General features: G+C 43.2%; 2 protein-coding genes across 9 annotated transcripts in view; both read left to right on the top strand.

Annotated features, from left to right (window-relative positions):
- LOC106745598 (ryanodine receptor) overlaps positions 1-14,467 on the top strand; it is a 41,701-nt gene extending 27,234 nt beyond the window's left edge. For 3 of the 7 annotated variants that reach the window (XM_014621330.1, XM_014621326.1, XM_014621328.1), the window contains exons 30-55: positions 437-608; positions 1,096-1,373; positions 1,591-1,811; positions 1,920-2,010; positions 2,242-2,564; positions 2,697-3,000; positions 3,077-3,230; positions 3,408-4,202; positions 4,466-5,484; positions 5,768-6,139; positions 6,409-6,521; positions 7,028-7,121; positions 7,203-7,445; positions 8,287-8,698; positions 8,776-9,180; positions 9,254-9,470; positions 9,552-10,407; positions 10,507-10,706; positions 10,868-11,114; positions 11,296-11,574; positions 11,768-12,054; positions 12,123-12,183; positions 12,323-12,598; positions 12,776-12,932; positions 13,013-13,178; positions 13,391-14,467. In XM_014621330.1, coding sequence (XP_014476816.1) covers positions 437-608; positions 1,096-1,373; positions 1,591-1,811; positions 1,920-2,010; positions 2,242-2,564; positions 2,697-3,000; positions 3,077-3,230; positions 3,408-4,202; positions 4,466-5,484; positions 5,768-6,139; positions 6,409-6,521; positions 7,028-7,121; positions 7,203-7,445; positions 8,287-8,698; positions 8,776-9,180; positions 9,254-9,470; positions 9,552-10,407; positions 10,507-10,706; positions 10,868-11,114; positions 11,296-11,574; positions 11,768-12,054; positions 12,123-12,183; positions 12,323-12,598; positions 12,776-12,932; positions 13,013-13,178; positions 13,391-13,553 — 7,905 coding nt within the window. In that variant the 3' untranslated portion in view covers positions 13,554-14,467. Of the gene's footprint in view, positions 1-424; positions 609-1,095; positions 1,374-1,590; positions 1,812-1,919; positions 2,011-2,241; positions 2,565-2,696; positions 3,001-3,076; positions 3,231-3,407; positions 4,203-4,465; positions 5,485-5,767; positions 6,140-6,408; positions 6,522-7,027; positions 7,122-7,202; positions 7,446-8,286; positions 8,699-8,775; positions 9,181-9,253; positions 9,471-9,551; positions 10,408-10,506; positions 10,707-10,867; positions 11,115-11,295; positions 11,575-11,767; positions 12,055-12,122; positions 12,184-12,322; positions 12,599-12,775; positions 12,933-13,012; positions 13,179-13,390 lie in introns of all 7 variants that reach the window. The other 4 variants (XM_014621329.1, XM_014621324.1, XM_014621331.1 and 1 more) reach the window with 3 other exon arrangements.
- Positions 14,468-14,688: 221 nt separating this feature from the next.
- Positions 14,689-21,523, top strand: LOC106745635 (solute carrier family 35 member F2-like). 2 transcript variants are annotated; one of them, XM_014621423.1, is made up of 8 exons: positions 14,689-15,003; positions 15,874-15,986; positions 16,299-16,492; positions 17,120-17,282; positions 17,702-17,903; positions 17,991-18,201; positions 18,501-18,628; positions 18,734-21,523. In XM_014621423.1, the coding sequence occupies exons 1-8, from the start codon at positions 14,885-14,887 to the stop codon at positions 19,005-19,007; spliced, it is 1,404 nt and encodes a 467-aa protein (XP_014476909.1). In that variant the 5' UTR covers positions 14,689-14,884; the 3' UTR covers positions 19,008-21,523. The 2 variants fall into 2 exon arrangements, with proteins under 2 accessions (XP_014476909.1, XP_014476910.1); XM_014621424.1 differs by having other exon boundaries at positions 14,690-15,003; positions 17,747-17,903.
- The last annotated feature ends 356 nt before the right edge of the window (positions 21,524-21,879 follow it).

Raw genomic sequence — 21,879 nt, 5'->3', positions numbered from 1 at the left:
AATAGAATCCACGTGTCGTGTATCGATTCTGTGTATACCCAGAAAGTCATGAACTTAAATCTTATACGCTCTCATCAAGTAACTTTCTACCTTCTCATTTCCAATTATACTCCATTTAAATTCAATTAGACTTTATTTCAACAATTTATTTGGCCCTTTTCTCCTTTCTAGTCTTTATATAAGGTATGATTTGATATCCCCGTTGCATTTTAACAATGTTTTGAAACAATCCTTTTGAGATTTATTTCCACTTAATATCCTCAGAATTCGTGATTGACACGATCGAGTTTTGGAAAATGCGTTTAGTTACGTAAATACGAGAAGCATAAAATATGACTATGCAACTGTGTCGCGTTACAATCTTTTTTTCATAAACTATTGTTATGCATGTGCACGAACTTTCATTAATACGATATCAACTTAGTATTTCGCACAGGTGCACGACGAGCCCGAAGGCACGACTATGGTAATACAATTTGAGCATCCGCTTCCCGAATCAGACGACGACGAGGACTACATCGACACAGGTGCAGCGATCCTGAATTTTTACTGCACCCTTGTTGATCTATTAGGTCGCTGTGCTCCGGATTCTTCTGTCATAGAGCAAGGTAAGCAGATAATTCAATGAACTCTCGACATCTTCATCTTCATTGATATTCATGATTTATATTGTTCTTATTTAATTTGTACGAAAATATAATTTAAATTTCAATAAATAAAAAAATAATTTTCACTAGATATAATAAGAATATAGGTAAATTTTTTAAAAATCTTTATTGGGCAATCATCGCAGATGACAAAATAAAAGTGTTGCATAAATTTGGTCTCGTAATTATCAGTATCAACTTTCGTGAATCAAATCATACCTCACGTGCACTTTCCGCGACGTAACGTTGCGTAACAATTTCATCGTGCGTGACAATTTCAATCACGCAAAACGCAGTAAATTATCTAATAAAAGCGTTTATTTTTGCTTTCTTAATGGGCAACAGAGGCCTCTACAAAGTCTGTTGGTAATATACGTAATGAAATTTTGCTCTGGTAAAATGTTATTGAGACGACGCTCGTTTGCTTGAAGCCGCACAATCATTTCAGGGAAGAACGAATCTCTTCGAGCTCGGGCGATCTTGAGATCGTTGGTGCCTCTGGATGATCTTCAGGGCGTGTTGTCCTTGCGATTCACCCTGCTGAACCCTGCCGCTGGCGAGGAACGACCGAAAAGCGATATGCCGTCCGGCTTGATACCGGGACACAAGCAAAGCATCGTGCTGTTCCTTGAGCGCGTATACGGTATCGAAACGCAGGAATTGTTCTACAAGATATTGGAAGAAGCCTTCCTGCCAGATCTACGCGCCGCCACGATGCTCGATAGAGTAAGAATCGCGTCATGTCTTATCTACTTTGTGCGATATACTTATTCATTGTTATTTTGTCTCATATAATTATTCATTCACTTATATTACTTGAAAATGATCAAAATGCAAATTTTTAATCGTGAACATTGAAATAATTTAAGTGAAGATTAGACAGGCACAAAACACTCAACTTGTTTCAATTTTTTCTCATACGTTCTGATTTAATTCCTTGCAGAACGACGGTTACGAATCCGACATGGCGCTCGCTATGAACCGCTACATAGGAAACAGCATTCTGCCGTTGCTGATCAAGCATTCGAAATTTTACAACGAAGCGGACAACTACGCAAGTTTACTCGACGCCACATTGCACACGGTCTATCGGCTGAGCAAAAACCGAATGCTGACGAAAGGACAGCGAGAGGCTGTTTCAGATTTCCTCGTGGCATTGACCAGGCAAGTGACGATTAAAAGTGACCGCTTTTCTCCTTTTATTCAATATGCCTTCCGTTATTCATTCTTGTAAGTTTGATTCGAAGAATGAATTTTTAATTTTACTTACAGCCAGATGCAGCCGAGCATGTTGCTGAAGTTGCTGCGGAAGTTGACCGTTGACGTGTCGAAATTGTCGGAATATACTACCGTAGCTCTCAGAGTACGTTAACCGCTCCATTTCTTGGCGAATTATTTTTCATCTCATTCTTTTATTCTGTGTATTAATCATTAATATAATTGCGATAAAAAGATATTTTAATTATCACAATAATTTTTTTTCTTTCTACGATTTTTTACTCGCTGCTTTCTCATTATTGCCACTGATTTGACCGTCACATATTTTATCACGTTTATTATTTATCATTTATCATTTTCTTCGTTATGTTTTCAGCTGCTAACGCTACATTACGATCGTTGCGCAAAGTATTACGGCTCCACTGGCTCTACAGGCCAAGGCTCGTACGGAGCGTCAAGCGATGAGGAGAAACGCCTCACGATGGTCCTCTTTAGCAATATATTCGATTCTTTGTCCAAGATGGACTACGATCCGGAACTGTTCGGAAAAGCGTTGCCTTGTCTGACGGCTATCGGTTGCGCTTTACCGCCGGATTATTCCCTGTCGAAGAATTACGATGACGAGTGGTACGGCAGCAAGTCGGCCTCGACCCAATCACCCGACGGGCCTTATAATCCACAGCCAATCAACACCTCTAGGTTAGCGACTGTTAATTTTTCATTATATCCTTTCCACGTTTACATTGTTTAGAAATAACGAGAGTTAGCTTGGCAATTGTAAAATCTGCAAGAGCCGCTACGATTTCACGCTTTGTCGTCATTTCATTCCAGCGTGGTGCTGAACAACGATCTTAATCAAATAGTACAAAAGTTCTCGGAGCATTATCACGACGCCTGGGCCAGCCGGAAGCTGGAGAACGGTTGGACCTACGGCGAGCAGTGGTCGGACGTGAACAAGACCCATCCGCGATTAAAACCGTACAACATGCTGACCGATTACGAGCGAGAACGGTACAAAGAGCCTGTTAGAGAGAGCTTGAAGGCTCTGTTGGCGATCGGTTGGAGCGTGGAACACGCGGAGGTCGATGTACCATCGACCAATCGTAGTTCCATGAGGAGGTCTTCCAAGAGTCAAGTAAGAGTTCGTCCAAAAATGTATTGTATACCTGCGAGAGATAGGCGAGTGTTGGCATGTATCTTTGACTGTACAGGGCGACTCGGCAAATCCGTTTAATTACAACCCCCACCCGGTGGACATGACGAATTTGACGCTGAGTAGAGAAATGCAGAATATGGCCGAGCGATTGGCCGACAATGCTCACGATATCTGGGCCAAGAAGAAGAAAGAGGAACTCATTACTTGCGGTTAGTGTAAATTGACTCTTAGCATATTCCTCGTCCACAGTACAAATTATATAAAAATATTGCAAGCAATCACTCGCATTCTGCTTTCGACCTCTTTATTCTCCGATTCTTGTTTGAATTAAAAAATGTAGCGCACTGAATAAGTTTCTGATGTAATTTACGATTTGTACTCCATAGGAGGCGGCATTCATCCTCAGCTGGTGCCCTACGACCTGCTGACCGACAAAGAGAAGCGGAAGGATCGCGAGCGGTCGCAGGAGTTCCTCAAGTACCTGCAGTATCAGGGCTACAAGCTTCACAAGCCTAATCGCGGCGGTACCGAGACCGAAGTGGCCGGTGCGGTCGCCGCGGTGGAGCTAAGATTCGCTTATTCGCTGTTGGAGAAGCTGATAGCCTATCTGGACAAAGCGACGATCAACATGAAACTCCTGAAGCCCTCCGACACGTTCAGCCGTAGGAACAGCTTCAAGACCTCTACCAGGGACATCAAGTTCTTCAGCAAGGTGGTGCTGCCGCTGATGGAGAAGTACTTCAGCACGCACAGAAATTACTTCATCGCCGTTGCCACCGCCACGAACAACGTAGGCGCTGCGTCCTTGAAGGAGAAGGAGATGGTGGCCGCGTTGTTCTGCAAGCTGGCGAGTTTGCTGCGATCGAGGCTCGCCGCCTTCGGCGCGGACGTGAGGATAACGGTGCGTTGTCTGCAAGTACTCGTGAAGGGCATCGACGCTAAGAGTCTCGTGAAGAATTGCCCGGAGTTCATCAGGACGTCCATGTTGACTTTCTTCAACAACACTGCCGACGATCTGGGGCATACGATCTTGAATCTTCAAGAAGGAAAGTACAGTCACCTCAGAGGCACCCACTTGAAGACCTCCACGTCGTTGTCGTACATCAACAGCGTCGTTCTACCGGTGCTGACCGCGATGTTCGATCACCTCGCCGCGTGCGAGTACGGCAGTGACTTGCTACGTGAGTATTCGACGTATTGATATTAATAGAGTTGATAGAACTATTTAATTAATTAAGTTAAGTGGATCGGAAAAATGTCTACGCGCGTTGTGTCGATTTATTTATTTATTTCAACTTCCCCCTCTCAATCTTCTCTATTTTCTTCCCATAATTATTATTTTACTTCATTAAACTTGAATATCAAGATATGTTTTTTTTTTAAGGGTGCGAAAGAAGAATCGATCGTATATCTGATTGAATCGATTACTCTCTCTGTTTGACAGTTGACGAGATTCAAGTAGCATCGTACAAGATGCTGGCGTCTCTGTACACTCTCGGAGTGGACGCTAGTTTAACCCACGACCGGAAGTACCTGAAAACAGAGATCGAGCGGCATAAACCTAACTTGGGCTCTTGCTTGGGAGCCTTCTCGAGCTGCTTCCCGGTGGCTTTTTTGGAGCCGCACTTGAATAAGCACAATCAATTTTCCCTCCTTAATCGAATCGCGGACCATTCGTTGGAAGCTCAGGATATCATGACGAAGATGGAGTCGAGTATGCCGACTTTGGAGACCATCCTCAACGAAGTCGATCAGTTCGTCGAGTCCGAGAAGACTTACAACGACGCTCCTCACGTCGTCGACGTGATCCTTCCGCTGCTCTGCTCGTACCTGCCCTTCTGGTGGGCGCAGGGGCCCGACAACGTGAACCCGACCGAAGGCACCTACGTCAGCATGGTCACCAGCGATCATATGAATCAGTTGCTGAAGAACGTGCTGAAATTGATTAAGAAGAACATCGGCAACGAGAACGCACCGTGGATGACGCGTATCGCTGCCTACACCCAACAAATCATTATTAATTCGTCGGAAGAGCTGTTGAAAGATCCGTTCTTGCCTCTGGCGGAACGCGTGAGGAAACGAACGGACACCATGTTCCACAAGGAGGAATCCCTTCGAGGCTTCATCAAGTCCTCGACCGACGATACTTCGCAAGTTGAGGCGCAAATACAGGAGGATTGGCAGTTATTGGTTCGCGATATCTACTCGTTCTATCCGCTGCTGATAAAATATGTCGATCTACAGAGGAATCACTGGCTGAGGAACAATATTCCCGAAGCTGAGGATCTGTACAATCATGTGGCGGCTATATTCAACATCTGGTCTAAGTCACAGTACTTCTTGCGCGAGGAACAGAACTTCATATCCGCGAACGAGATCGACAACATGGTGCTCATCATGCCGACTGCAACCAGAAGACCCACGGCAGTGTCCGATGGCACCGCGCCTTCGGGAGGAGGAAAGGTATGTATAAGTTATTGAATCACTTATATTTACTTATTTATTTATTTATACGGGAATCGTCCCTTTGATATAAGCTAAGTACAAAAATTGCCAAGGAAAAGACTTTAACTACAATAATAATAATGAGAATACAAAAATAAGAAAAAGGAAATAACTTAATCTTCATCAATAATTACGCATTTATCGAATTTATTAATTTAGACGGATAAATTTTAATCTTTCCGTAAAAGAGGATCGCTACTTGAGAAAAAGGAAAAGGTTCAAACGTATCCTCGGCTTCCAGAAAAAGAAGAAGCACCGTGACAAGAAAAGAGACAAGGATAAGGAAGTGCAAGCGTCCCTTATGGTCGCCTGCCTGAAACGATTGCTGCCCGTCGGCTTGAATCTCTTCGCCGGTCGCGAACAGGAATTGGTGCAGCATTGCAAGGACAGGTTCCTGAAGAAGATGCCGGAGTACGAGATCGCGGAATTCGCCAAGACCCAGCTGACGTTGCCCGACAAAATCGACCCCGCCGATGAAATGTCCTGGCAGCATTATCTATACTCTAAATTGGGCCAGAAGAAGGACGCGATGGAGGCTGTCAAGGCTCAACAGCTGGAGGATGTCGTCGCCAGAATCACCGACATGGCCAAAGTGTTGTACGGCTTACACATGGTGAGTTCCAGATTCGTGTAACGTTGTATGTTGTAAGTAGTTCTTGGAATTGTCAATTAGATATTCAAATTATTCGGAAAAATAGTTTCCATGCGGTTGCGCCGTTCTCTTTTTACCTCGCTTGAAATTAATGTTTCATCACGTTTATGTTATTGCGGAAAGTATCATTGTATGTCTCCTAGGAATCGTCATCGTTTCTCTTCTTCTTTGAACAATCGAGCTGACGTCCTTATTTCATATTTATTTCACGCTTTTATGTTCTCGAGTAGATAGATCATCCGCAACAGCAGAGCAGAAGTCAATACCGATCGGTGGTGTCGATTCAACGTAAACGAGCGGTAATCGCTTGCTTCCGTCAAACTTCCCTACATTCCTTGCCCAGGTATCCTTCTTGTTATTCGGTTGCCGTTGCTTCGGTTAATCATTAACTTCTTCACTTGTGACGTCATTGCGTTATCGGTCTTTTTTTTTCTTCGCGTCATTCGCATCATCTTCACGTGCGATTGATTTACGTAGAATTAATTAGACATCTTGCTGTTTGTTTAAGAGAAAACAGGCAGACGATGAGAGTTGAGAAATTCTCAGTGCTCGATAATGTACGATTTGCAATTTATTAACGAGAATAACCGTTGAACAATTTTATTTAACGAGTGTGCTTGTGGTTTGTGTGCACGCGGCTAACAGGCGACAAAGCCACCACCATCGCGAGATGGATGGAAACGTGTGCTGTGCGCTGCCAGAAAAAGAGCAGCGATTGCATGTTTGCGTAGTGAACCTCTGTATAAGTTGAGAAGGTACGAATACTAACGCGAATTAATTTCCACTGTGTATAAAGAGGACTTCCTCGCGACTGCAACGGGGTTAATTTACGATTCTGTTCTCTCACAGGCATCGAGCGATAAATATATTTGCGCGGACGTATTACGAGCTGTGGTTACAGGACGAAAACGTGGGCCAAGAAGTCATGATCGAGGACCTCACGGTAATTGTGCTTCTTCTTGCTCGATACTTTCGACGATGTATCGATTGTTGAATAAATTAATAATAATTTACATTTGCTCAGCAATCGTTCGAGGATGCCGAATTGAAGAAGATGGACAAGGACGAAGATGAAAGCAAGCCCGATCCATTGACACAGTTGGTCACGACTTTCTGCCGGGGTGCCATGACCGAACGATCGGGCGCTCTTCAGGAAGACCCGCTTTACATGAATTACGCGCAGATTATCTCCAAATCTTGCGGCGAAGAGGAGGAGGAAGGCGAAGAAGAGGGTGGAGGCGAGGAAGAGGGTGGAGCTTCGATCCATGTAAATATCTCCGATTGATATATCCAAATTTTTATTTCCCTCCAACTAATAATCTGAAGGGTAATATTTAATATAATAATTAACTTAGTATACATATATGATTACTAATAACTTATAGATAGATAGTTAAGCAAATAAAAATGTACACTTGCGTATTTCGTTGAAGGAAGGTTTATTACTCAATTTCATATGATATTTTTACGTTGGGTTTGTTTAATTATCCTTTGGTTATTTATTTCATAAAATAATAAGGAAAATCCTCCGACCAGCTGTCCAGAATCTATTTATTAACAAATTCCCTATCTTTTTCTAACTTACTAATTCGCCTAGAAGCCGGCGCATAAGCTACTTATGGTAAGAATAAGTAGTTAGTGCGAGATTCCATCCGCTTAATGTATGCTCGCAGTCTAAAGTGTCAATCATATGTGTCCTCCACTTTTCGTCACCCGAATTTGTCAAAGTTGTGCGTTATTTTCTTCATTGACGTCAAGTGATATATAAGTCATGAGCAAGCGAAACATTGTAGGCTGTTGCAATCTTGTGTTCTCCTCGCTCGATCCATTACTAACAATATTATTAAATCGCCTATTCTCTGTTTTAACGTAACTCTCAAGAGGCCCATGCATAAATTAATGGTAAGACTCCAGCACGTTATACTATATTTATACGCATTATTAATAAAGCTATAATTTTAAATCAACCATGAAAAGTCTATAAAATGATAATCATAAATTATATGCTTTATTTATCAATATTTTTTGTAATATGTGAGTTTATAAAATATATACACTCTCTTACTCTTCGATTTTTATCATGGCATGTTATTGTCCTCCTTATACAGGAGCAAGAAATGGAAAAGCAGAAGCTTCTGTTCCACCAAGCTCGTCTGGCGAATCGCGGTGTCGCGGAGATGGTCCTCCTGCACATATCGGCCTGCAAGGGTGTCCCCAGCGAGATGGTGATGAAAACTCTGGAGCTCGGCATTTCGATCCTGCGTGGTGGCAATATCGAGATTCAGAAGGGTATGCTGAACCATTTGAAGGAGAAGAAAGACGTCGGTTTCTTCACGTCCATCGCAGGCCTGATGAACTCGTGCAGCGTGTTGGATTTGGACGCCTTCGAGAGGAACACGAAGGCCGAGGGTCTCGGTGTTGGCTCCGAGGGCGCGGCCGGCGAGAAGAATATGCACGACGCTGAATTCACATGCGCCCTGTTCCGCTTCATCCAACTCACCTGCGAGGGTCACAATCTCGGTGAGTGGTGAGCTTTGTCACCGTCGAAAAGCGAACTCGACCAAATGTCGTTTACAATTGTATCTCCTTCTCGATAGACTGGCAGAATTACTTGAGGACACAGGCTGGTAACACGACGACGGTGAACGTGGTCATTTGCACCGTCGATTATCTGCTGCGACTTCAGGAGTCCATCATGGACTTCTACTGGCATTACTCGAGCAAGGAGCTCATTGATCCAGCCGGTAAAGCGAACTTTTTCAAGGCCATCGGTGTTGCCAGCCAAGTGTTCAACACCCTCACTGAAGTCATCCAAGGTCCGTGCGCGCAGAATCAACAGGCTCTGGCGCACTCGAGATTGTGGGACGCGGTCGGCGGTTTCCTCTTCTTATTCTCGCATATGCAGGACAAACTGTCGAAGCACTCGAGTCAGGTGGACCTTCTGAAGGAATTGTTGAATTTGCAGAAGGATATGATTACTATGATGCTTTCTATGCTTGAAGGTAGGCGCCTCCGTTTTAGATTTTATTTACAAAACAACTAACAGCAGATGTTTAACGTATTTTCGAATTGAAGGTAACGTCGTAAACGGGACTATCGGAAAGCAGATGGTGGACACTCTGGTCGAGTCGGCTGGCAACGTGGAGCTGATCTTGAAGTACTTCGACATGTTCTTGAAGCTGAAGGATCTCGTGTCATCGCCGAGTTTCCTGGAAGTCGATCTTAACAATGACGGTTGGGTGTATCCTAAGGATTTCAAGGAGAAGATGGAGCAGCAGAAGAGTTACACCGAGTACGCTCGATTATTATTCGAATGTTATCAATTCTTCCTTCACGTTTGCTGCCGGATAATACGCAGAAATTAATTTTCCAGCGAGGAGATCGAATTCCTTCTGGCCTGTTGCGAGACGAATCACGACGGCAAAATCGACTACGTCGCTTTCATGGATCGCTTCCACGAGCCGGCGAAGGAGATCGGTTTCAATTTAGCTGTACTGCTCACCAATCTCTCCGAACACATGCCGAACGAGCCGAAATTAGCTAGGTTCCTCGAAACAGCCGGCTCCGTTCTCAATTACTTCGAGCCGTTCCTGGGCAGGATCGAAATCCTTGGCGGCAACAAGAAGATCGAGCGAGTGTACTTCGAGATCAAGGAGTCGAACATCGAGCAGTGGGAGAAACCGCAGATCAAGGAGTCGAAGAAAACCTACTTCTACAACACGGTGGTCGAGGCCGGTGAGAAAGAGAAGCTCGAGACCTTCATCAACTTCTGCGAGGACGCCATCTTTGAGATGCAACACGCGAGCGCTTTGATGACCGTCGAAGAGAGCGGCGGAATCGGCAAGGCCAGGGAGTCCTCGTATACTTACATGACCGACGACGACGAAGAGAGGAACAAGGACCCGATCAGGCGAGGTATACAGGCCTTCAAGGACGGTGTTTACTACTTCTTCTACTTGTTCTCGCCGACTAATATCAAGAACAAGATCGCCGAGATGCAGCAGATGACAATTCCCGAGCTCTTCATTGGTTTCTTCAAGATGATCTTCTACGCGTTTTATTATTCCGGTTTTGGCGTTGGTCTTGTTATAAAATATTTCATGAGACTTTTGTTAACGCTGATGAGAGGACCACATCTGGACGAGCCTGTTGTTGTCAAGGAGGAGGAAGAGAAACCATCGAGACACTTGCCCGCTTTGCCACCGACGCCGGATGAATCGAATTTACAGGTAAGATTCTCTTAATGTACATTCTACATCAATATATATATATATATATATATATATGCAATATTAAAAAAAAATATATTATCTTATAAATACACACAGGTGCAGGCATTCGGAATGGATATAACGAAGGAAGAAGGAGGGCAGATAAAATTAGCACCACACGAGTCGACCACTTCTACACCGCAATCCAGCATCGAAGAAACAGGTGAGAGCACTCCGGACGAAGGTACCGGAGAAGAGGGGGCGCGAGCTGAGGGAGGAGAGAGCGAAGCACCTGTCACTTTAGCCGACTTGCTTGGGTAAATATTTAACAAATGTGTGTTCGCTTTACACATCACAATTAACTTGATATATATTAATGTGAACTGAATTTAAGTGATTAAAACGAATTGATCCAACTATCTGTTTGTGTAATTATTTTTTTTCGTCAAATGAATTATTATTTATGATATTTTTATAGCGGAGAACAAGCCAGAGCTCAAGCTGCCGCAGCGGCCGAAGCAGCAGCAGCTCAACAGGCGGCTATGGCAGCGGTCGAGGCCGAGGCGAAACAAGAAATTATCGCTGAACCCTCGTCAGGATCAAGTATCGATCTATCTGAGTACAGTCATCGCGTGGTGTCCTTCCTGGCCAGGAATTTCTACAATCTGAAATACGTCGCGTTGATTCTCGCCTTCTGTATCAATTTCATGCTGCTCTTCTATAAGGTTTGCGAAAGCTATGCGACAATTCACATACGTTGTATTTTATCTAAAAACCTAAGCTGCAAAGTATTAAAGTTTGATATTAAAAATTCATAAATTTATACTTTCATATGTTGAAAGGAAGTAATAAGTTTAAGAATTAACGCGCATGTTAATTATTACTGATTATTAATTATTAATTCAGGTTACTTCTTTGGTTGGCGATTCTGACGAAGAAGGCAGTGGATCTATGGCGGATTTGCTGGCGGAAATGTCGGGCGAGGGTCCATCGGGTTCGGGAGGTAGCGGGGTGGAATTGGGCAGCGGTAGCGGTGAAAATGGTTCGGAGGAGGACGACGAGGACGTGCCGGAAATTGTGGAGATGGCGGAGGATTATTATTACATGGCTCACGTTATGAGGCTGCTGGCTGCTCTTCATTCTATCGTTTCGCTCGCTATGTTGGTTGCATATTATCATCTGAAGGTATTTGAATTGCAACTATTAACATGAATGTTTTGAAGTAAACTATTATTTTCTGACAAATAAGACGAAATGTCTTACGTTGAAATATCTTCTCTGATAACGTTTCTTTTTAGCTTATAAACGGCATTTCGATAATACTGTAGAAACGATCGTCGTGATTTGTGAACGTGCGACATATATTTGCTTTTTCCAGGTACCACTGGCTATTTTCAAACGAGAGAAGGAAATTGCGCGACGAGTAGAATTCGACGGATTGTACATAGCCGAAACGCCGGAGGAAGACGACTTTAAGACTCATTGGGACAAAATGGTGATATCGGCCAAGACTTTCCCCGTGAATTACTGGGATAAGTTCGTCAAGAAGAAGGTCCGACAGAAGTACAGCGAGACGTACGATTTCGATTACATCAGCAACCTGCTCGGAATGGAGAAGACTTCCTTTAGTCAACAGGAGGAGGAAGGATCCGGCTTGATTCATTTGTAAGTAAATACTTCGTAGTATCTTGTACCTTCTTGAGAAGATTTTAACTCGAGTGTTTCCCCCGCAGCATTGTAAATATCGACTGGAGATACCAAATCTGGAAGGCCGGTGTCACCATCACAGATAACGTGAGTTTCTCTCTCTCTCTCTCTCTCTCTCTCAAGTGAATTTTATGAGATTAATTAACGTACGCGCGCGCGCATATTGTGTTTAATTGGTTAAATATTTATGCACACACATACATAAGCGTATTTCACTCGTTTCCAGGCATTTTTATACAGTCTGTGGTACTTCACGTTTTCGATCCTCGGCAATTATAACAACTTCTTCTTCGCCGCTCATTTGTTGGACGTCGCGGTCGGTTTCAAAACTTTGAGGACGATCTTGCAGTCGGTAACGCACAACGGCAAGCAGCTGGTCTTGACGGTGATGCTGCTGACGATCGTGGTATACATTTACACGGTGATAGCCTTCAACTTCTTCAGAAAGTTCTATATACAGGAAGAGGATGAAACGGACAAAAAGTGCCATCATATGTTAACGGTATGCTATGTCACTTTTGCATATTGTGATATATTCATATCACAAAGATCAAACAATTTCGTCTTTGGTAGTTGAAAGAAACATTAATTGTAATATAATTATCTCTTCATTTATGTATTCATTTCACACTAGAATCAGGTGTCTCTAATTCACAAGTTTCTTTTTATTTCTCGACAGTGTTTCGTTTTCCATCTATACAAAGGCGTAAGGGCCGGCGGAGGCATAGGTGACGAGATCGGCGAGCCTGATGGCGACGACTACGAGGTTTACCGTATAATGTTCGACATCACGTTCTTCTTCTTCGTAATCATCATTCTGTTAGCTATAATTCAAGGTGAGCACACTTGAAACAGATTGCGTCTGGGATCTGCGGCGGGAAGAAAGTTACGATGTAACATGACGACTGGTCCTCAGGTTTGATCATCGACGCGTTCGGTGAGCTTCGAGACCAGCTCGACAACGTGAAGACGAATATGGAGAGTAACTGCTTCATATGCGGCTTAGGGAAGGAATATTTCGACGCGGTGCCACACGGATTCGATACTCACGTCCAACAGGAGCATAATCTAGCGAATTACATGTAAGTATCGACGAGTTTCTAACATAACAGCTTGAATTTTGGAATGACTTGTCGGAGAAAGACAATCGTAAAATAACTTCACGATATCACTTTTCAAAATACCGACTTGAATTTTTGAAGTTGCGAACACGCGCGTTCGAGACTTGGGACGAATAGCGTTTTCCTTCTCGTGAGTTACAAGTGGCTGTAAAACTGACGATGTTGATCAATAGGTTCTTCCTAATGCACCTGATTAACAAACCAGACACCGAGTACACCGGTCAGGAGACCTATGTGTGGAATATGTATCAGCAAAGATGTTGGGACTTCTTCCCGGTGGGCGATTGCTTCCGCAAGCAGAACGAGACGGTGGAGGAGGAGGGCAAGAAGAAATAATGAAATTGATCCTAATTCTTTAATTAAGGCGACCAATCGTTAGACCAAGCGATCTTACTTGACGAAGGGGACTCGCCTCCTCGAGCAGCGTCTTCGATAATCCTTAGCGTCAATTTTTGCTCATCGGACGGCAGTGCGAAGGTCGGCGAAGTCCGTTCAGAATCAAATTTTAATGAGAACTCTACATTTTACCTCACATGTAATACGACGAAGGGAAATTTTACTTCGTAAACTTGTGTCTCCGTTTTCCATTTGACAGTTTATCGTTATTCCGATTAATTAAGTAGACCGAGTCTCTCCGGCGTGCGTGAGTGTTAGTGCGTTAATTAGGTACTGCGCGTAGCGAAGGTGTTCAGACACGGAGAAATTCGCGCCTGGCTCGAAATTCGAGCGCGAACGCGAGTGCGCGCCCGGAAAAAACTAGTGAAATTGAACATATTTTTCCAACTTTGTAAGGATTGCTCCGAAAGGTTACCACCGAGATCGGGGATTTGCTCCTTAGACCGGCGTCGACCGATCGAAGGTAGACGAAGGTAGAACCCGAGAGAAGCTTCCTTCGGCCGACGATACGTTGTTGAATCGATGGAATCGGCGGAACCGACTGCACAAATTTACATATTCATAGTGTTACAATTACCTTCTTTTCATACGTCGGGTGATCGTACTTGTGCATAATTTCTGCGCTACGCCGCAGCGCGGTGACGTTTGAGATATATGACATAGAGTATAAGAGTAAGTTGAATATGTACTTAAAGATTTATATAATGTGCAAATCTCTACCGCTACCGAGAAAATGCGAACTTTTTGGACATTATTTATGACTGAGCTCACAGTATATCCGAGAATGTCAATATATTGTAAATAAAAACTCCACGACAGGACTACCTGATAATAAATAAAGACATACTTCTTTACTCGACTGTCTCGCCATCTCTCCTCGGTTTCTCGTTTACACGAATGAATCGCACGCACTTTATGCAACTGAAACAAGATCGCGGAGGCGTATGAATTCCGCTTTTCAGTAAGAATCGCGAGAACCACCTCATTTACAAACTCGCCCGAATTATACGTGACATTTCGCTCGTGCCGATCGACGCGATCGATCGCTCCTTCCGGCGATTCCGCGCGACGTCGCGACGCCGCGTCGGCGTTTACGTTCGCGTGGTGAAATCTCGTACTTCCCGTCGCGGGCATGCACGGCCAAGCCGAGGGAAGCCGGAGAGAGGAGCAACAAGAGTAAAAACGGCGTGTCCCTACGCGCCGAAGGCGGAAGGAGGTCGCGCAAGCGCCTCGGCCGAGCCGCTCGCCGGCGAGGAGCCTTCAGGGTGAAAATGCACCATGGCATGGGAGGGTCAGCGGGCGATCGTCACGGCGCTCAAAACCCGGCGATGCAGGCCAGGAATGGGGTCTGCGACAAAATCGAAAATTACATATCCGACCTGGCCCGATGGTACGTGAGTAACCGCGGGGGTAGCAACCCTAAGCGCCCGCACAGGAGCCACTGTGTGTTTTCCGCCCTGTGCCGAGTCGGTGGGGTCGGAGGGCGGGAGGGGGTGGACGACCCGGGCATGATAGTAGCGGGTGTTTAACTTCCTTCGGTCGTGTAGCTCATCGCGATTCGGTACGGTGACGGTGTGTGATCGTGGTGTTAAACGTGAAACTCGGTCTCAGTTGGAAGCTCTAGGATGTTAGACTACACGGTAACGATCGACGACGAGTTGAGATGGTCGCGACATAATTCCCCGGAAATTCGGACGCTGGTGTTGGTGTAGTTCCGCATGCCCCTTTGCCTGTGTGAAATTTGTACGATACTCTCTCTCTCTCTCTCTCTCTCTCTCTGTGTTGACATACGTATACATTAGTTGTCGCAGGTTGCGCCTTGCTTTGGTGACTAGAAAATTGTCCGACTGTCTGCAAAATTTTCTGTTGTGAACTTTTTTCTTTTTTGTGAAGTTAAGGTTAATTCTTTTGTTCCGGTATACTTGTTAGGACCACCGTGTCGCGTGGTCAGCTGCTATCCTTCTCCGGTCAATGCTGTATGTCACCACTTGTCAGGATAGTCTGACGGTAACGGCAGGACATTCGATTGAGAATTGAATAAAGTTTTGCTGAAAAATTGATTGGGAGAAATTACGTTATTGATTTTTCACTACACGATATTTAAATACTGAGACATTGGCACAAATATTTATATTCGGTTGTAACAATATTTACATCTTTCCGAATACACATCAGTTTAATTAAAAGCACATACTTGTGTACCTTCGTATCTTCTCATGATAAAATAATAACGATTGTTCGTTAATATGTTATGAAACAGGGCAGTATGGAGGGCGATAATAATGGGCCAATTCCTTTCGCTGGTGCTATGCTTCATGACGCTCGTAAATCATCACATGAACACCGCCTCCTACAAACTCTCGCTTCCAACAGGTAACTTATTTGGGACCGATCATGTCTCAGCACTAGAGATTAAAACCTGTGATTTTAATTTTCGATTTCTCACATATATGTGAGACATTTATTTCTTTTTCATTTTATTTTTTATACACGAAAAAAATATCTCATTTTCACATCATTTCATTGTGTCCTTATTGTATATGAAGCATTTTGCGCGGGTAAAATTTGTTTTTATATTTTTATAACATCAAAAAGTCAGGGGACTCCTCGAAATTGCCACGTTATCAGTCCTTGCTCCTTGAGACTCGAGACCGATAATTGATCATCGTCGTTTTTGCGAGACAGGGCAAAATCTTCCGCACTACGTAATGATGTGCTTGGTCTATACGACGTGGATGTCCTGTCGAGGTGTAGGGAATGGCCTAATTTCCGTCATAAGGGCTCGTGGCTGGAGATACTTGCTTTTAGCGCTGATCGACGTCGAGGCGTGCACCCTTATTACGTCGTCGCATCAATTTACTAGCCTCGCCAGCATACAGGTATATGCATACACGAGTAGATTCTTTACCGGGGACGCAAATATTATAGATGAATGTACTATTTATTACACAATACGCTTCTCATATAAATTATTTAATGAGAATAAAAAGCCTCGTTATGTTAATTATAACATCATTTGTTACGAGAGCGCGTTACTTCAAGCTATCTTCCCGTTCGTTCGTTCATAAATTTTTTCTCCTATTCATAATTTTCTATCGCTCTCGTTCTTCAGGACTAAACAATCTGCGAGTGAAATTGCCGGTCTCGCTCTCGCTCGCATTCGAATTCCATTGAAGCGCGTCTTTCATCCACGTTGTTTAATGTACGATTTCCTACTCGCGCGCGTAACTTTCCCCGCGTCGTTGTAGTTCATATCAGTGTTATTTAACGAGCGTAGTACTCGCGTCAACTATGAATGGTGCATGGAACAGGTATTGTAACTGCTCGGCTATAGCGAAAAGGAGGACGCTCGGTCTTCGACCTAACAATGCTCGTTCCCTCCGAGCCACTCGTTCTTAATCAAACGTCGCTATACGCAAGCATTATAAGCTATCCATTGTCGTGCATCCGCACGTCGGTCCTTTAACATGCGAATATTGCGTGAAATGTGAAAAAAAATGTTTCAGCTCCTCGATTGCGTAGCGATACCGGTTGCCTTGGTACTCTCGTTTCTGGTACTGGGTGTTAGATACCGAATGGTGCACATCGTCGGCGTATCCGTCTGCTTGATGGGTGTGGGATGTCTGGTTTGGGCCGGAATAGATGACAATAACGACCCTACGGCTACCGGTAATAATCGATTCTTGAGAAATAATTTCATTCGTAAGGATACATTGCTTCTTAGTGTTGCATTTTCAATAGCACATCGAGGAAGCCGCTCATAAATTTAATATTTATCAAGCAAAATTACGTTCCTATACATTTATTTCATATCTAAGTAATGAATGTTAATTTGAAACAAAATTGAGGTAAATATGTATATACACAATATTACAAATACGAAAATATTATGACTTTTATTCTCGGTTCTCTTATTAATGTTATTTCTATGCATTAATTGCTCTGATAGAGAAATATAAATAATAAAAAAGGGTATATAAGTGTTTAAATATGTATTGTATTGTAAGTTATGAGATTGTATTATCAAAATGGTCAATAATTCTGAAATTTGCGTATAATGTCTGCATATTAGTCTTTAATGCTATAAGGAAAAGCGACCGAGGATTCACGCAATGCGCATTTTGCCGTACCAGGGAAGAACCAACTCGTTGGCGATATGCTCTGTCTCGGTGGTGCGGTATTGTTTTCGGTGACGACGGTCCTGCAGGAGTTGGCGGTTAAGACGGTCGACATTATCGAGTATCTGGGTATGATCGGGTTTTTCGGCACGATATTGAGCTGCATGCAGATGTAAGTACATCACTGTGAGAAAAGTTGGAAGCGCTTGCGCGCAATGAATGCATGTTTTTCTTTTTTGTTCCGATTGTCCCGTTACAGCGCTGTCCTCGAGAGGCTTCAAATAGAATCGTTCCATTGGGACAACGCGCCGGTGATAACGATTCTGATTCTCTACTGCATCACACAGTTCATGTTCTTCTCTCTGGTGCCGGTAATATTGTTCGAGTCGGGCGCTACAGCCTTGCAGTTGGCGTTACTCACCTCGGATTCATTCAACATTTTGATGGGGATGCTTAATCATCAATACAAGGTAGGCTGTTTTATTCACGTTGCGACGACTCGATGTTTGCTGTAACGATCGATCCGAAATCGATCTTTATTCGGCCAACGTTTCGGTACAAGGACGGCCTTTCCTCTTGCCGTCAAAGTTAACGAAACGAGCTCTCACAGTCGAGCCACTTATTTCTGGGACATTCTCTGTTAAAGACTTAACATAACGTCGTCCGAGACAAATATCTGCCCGAGAAGTGATTATCGTTGTTTTCTTTTTCTCTTTCTAAAAAAATACTGTTCAAGTCAATATGATGATGTCCTCCTCTGCCTTTCCAGTTTCACTCGTTGTACTTCTTCTCGTACACGCTCACGATGACCGGCATATACATTTACGCGATAAAGAGGACGCCCATGTCGACGAATTCACGAAGGCAGCACATCGAGCCACCTATTCCGGATTACAGGTAGAGTCCGCGTTGAGAACGCGGCGACGGTCCCACGTTGCCGGCAATTGTCGCTCCGACCCGAGGCGCGAACGGTCGAAGCGTTAAAAGTGATTTGATTTTAAGACACATGTCTCATCCCGACGTCGGCGAGGTGGAGATGGCGACGAGCTCCGGCATGTCAGGTGTGAGCGGCACCCTCGACATAAGGGCGTCCACCCTCGGCAGCGAGAGGGAGACGATGGACGCGACGAGCCTACCCCTGAGCGTCAGCTCCGACACGGCCTTCACCTCCTTCTACGGCAGTCAGGCGAACTTAAAGGTAGCATCGAGATCGGTGCCGCGCGTCTCCTCCAATTCGTACCTCGATACGAACGCCGGTGCGATCAGCTCGCCCTGATGTCAGTCGGGGACGAACCTGCGGTCGGGGCTGCCGAGTCCAGGAGATCTTACGGGCGTCTCACGAGGCAGATGTACTCCGCGCGATTGATCGAATCCTTCGAGATCCACTTCGGCGTAGCTGCCACCGACACGCACACGTGACTCGTCGGCATCGAGTCGGCATCTTACGATCGCAAGAACGAATCGCGTAGGTCGCCATTCGTCGTGATGAAGCACGCGGAAAAGACAATTTCGTTAGTGTAACTGAATTTTCCGTTACCTCAGGGATGACGAAAACTCAGTTGTAGAAAGATTCCTTTAGGAGGTTTCTATTCAGTCGATCGCTCCCGGTCTATTCTCTCGTCGAGTTTTTATTCTTCGCCACCGAGTCTTTTTTCATCCGGTCCCAGTTCAGTTCGGGAACTGTGTTTTTTTTCCATGTTGTCTTTGTTGTGCACTACGGCACCTTTGATGCGCGTCGTCGTCGTAGAGTAAACAATTATGTATTAAAGACAGTCCGGTGACATTTTTGCATTACTTTAACATGGGGAAAAATATGTTGAAAAATACACAGATATATGTTAAATTAATATATTCACCTTGTTAACACATTACTTCTTAACACATTCACCTTGTTAAACACAAAGATTTGAGCGGGCCGTTTGTAACACAAAATTTTTTACTCTGTACATCACATGTGGAAATCACATAATGGACCGACTCATACGAAGGCAATAAGCAAGGGAATAAAAAGACAAATAAAAAATTATAATCGAAAGGTATAACTTTTAGAGATCTCGTTGTAGTGCATTCAATTCTCTGTAATCGTACGCGCGGAGCGACGGATAGATCGATTGCGGAGCCGCGTAGACGGGAGAATTCGGCTTTGCGCGGTGATTTGTCTGCCTCCGGCGACGTGGTTCTCGTAATCCTTTTTATTAGCACTTCGTGGTGTAAATGAAATCTGTGACGGTTTCAGGCTGCGAACGGGAACAACGGTTCTGCCTGTAATAAATAAGCGGAGGGAAACGACTGCCTAGAGTAGAATATCGTGCGATTCGTTCGTTCAAAATACGACACCTTACGAAACAAGGGGCCCCTTAGAGAGCAAGGAGGGATGTTTATATATCGACGATATTACGAACACTAGCACAAATCTCTTTTTAGATAGCCGTAAAAAATTATTATTATTATTATACCGTAACGGTTGTATTTAACGATAAGACCATAGCTGGCGCCGTCTTTGAGTGCGATCAATTTTATATCGCCGTTAGATATTATTGAATTGATCGTTATACGTAATTTATTTTACAATCGAATATTGTGCTCAGTTGTCGTATTGCTTATTCGTCCGAACAGTTGGATTACGTTTACGTATGATTCACGCACATAATCGGTTTTTACTTTCTCAACTTTCAGCATTAAATTCGAGTGATTTGATCACCATAGTGCGAGTCGCACCATGACCATTTGACTTTCGTAGATAAGTAATTTAATCTCTAGTAGGATACTTGATTATTTAATTAGGGACTTGCTCAATATACGTAGGCTACATGTGATTAACGGCAGATTAATGTTGTGTAACTAATTTTCAATTAGTGTAACTAATTTTCAATTAAGCTTGAAGACGGCCATGAAATCAAAATGTGTACCGAGTTAAATGTTAATATCCCTTCTAGCTGAGAATGTTCGTTTATACAGACGCGGGCTGATTATTCGTGAGAACAAAACGTGCCAAATGTCAAAGTCTGTTAGCACTCAGATCGTAGATCTAGGAGAATGTGAATGCAAAACGTGTACTCGTCTTACGTACGTCGTGTACTCATTTTCACTTGAATTTTTTACATTAACACGAACTACCTTCGTGGACGTTTGTTATTACTATTACGATCGATATATACTATAGTATAAATATATATACAGAGATATTAATAAGTTACAATAAATATGATATAACGGAGGTTTGGTCGAGGAAAAAAGATTTAAATAATTTAACCGGACGAACTCGGTCAACTTGATTAGTAATTACGGTCTATATAAGGCGACGCATTTGACTATTACACTGTTCTATTCTTCTATCGCAACAATACGACTTTCGCAGTCATAATTTAAACGTTTCANCACGTCATTTAAAAAAAAAAAAAAAAAAAAATAAACATGTTTGTAACTTGTTCGTTTCAAGGCCGCCTATATTTAATAATGAAAACTACTATTTTTATTTATACGCACTATGTTGCTCATAATGTTTAAGTAATAATAACTAAATCTGCGATACATGAAAACTCATATTTACTTTCGTGATCTCACTTTTACGTTGAGATCAATAACTAATCGTATTGTACGAAACCACGAAGGGTTTACAGGGTGAGCGGCAAAATCTAAACTCGATACAATCCCGGTCTTGTTGTTACATGATACTAATTCATATGCTATTGTGTCCAAATATTTGGTAAATTAATTATAACATACGTAACTGTCGTTGAAAACATGTGTTAGAGATGATAAAGAACGAACTGCTAATTCAGCGAAGTTTTCTCGTACATAAATATATATACATATATATATATATATATATATATATATATATATATATATCGTGGTTGTATATTCCCTCGAATTTAAAACTATATGAAATATGTTCAATACTTCGTACTAAGATTTTATGACAGAAATTATATAATTATTATATATTAGCTCTTATATATACATAACAAGTCTTAGTTCTGTCATTATCTCCATAGCTAGTACGTCAAAACGCGATTAAGGACACGTTTAAAAAATATACTTTGTAACAACTCTCTATAATACCCTGCATATAATATCATATATTGCATCTCGCGTCCATGTTTATTAGTTTATTAATGTTATTACTACATGTAGGTGCGGTATCG

The sequence above is a fragment of the Dinoponera quadriceps genome, unplaced genomic scaffold (assembly GCF_001313825.1).
Source record: "Dinoponera quadriceps isolate SergipeBrazil2010 unplaced genomic scaffold, ASM131382v1 scaffold1476, whole genome shotgun sequence".
NCBI classification, from domain to species: Eukaryota; Metazoa; Arthropoda; class Insecta; order Hymenoptera; family Formicidae; genus Dinoponera; species Dinoponera quadriceps.
This window is presented reverse-complemented; position numbering and strand designations above follow the sequence as displayed.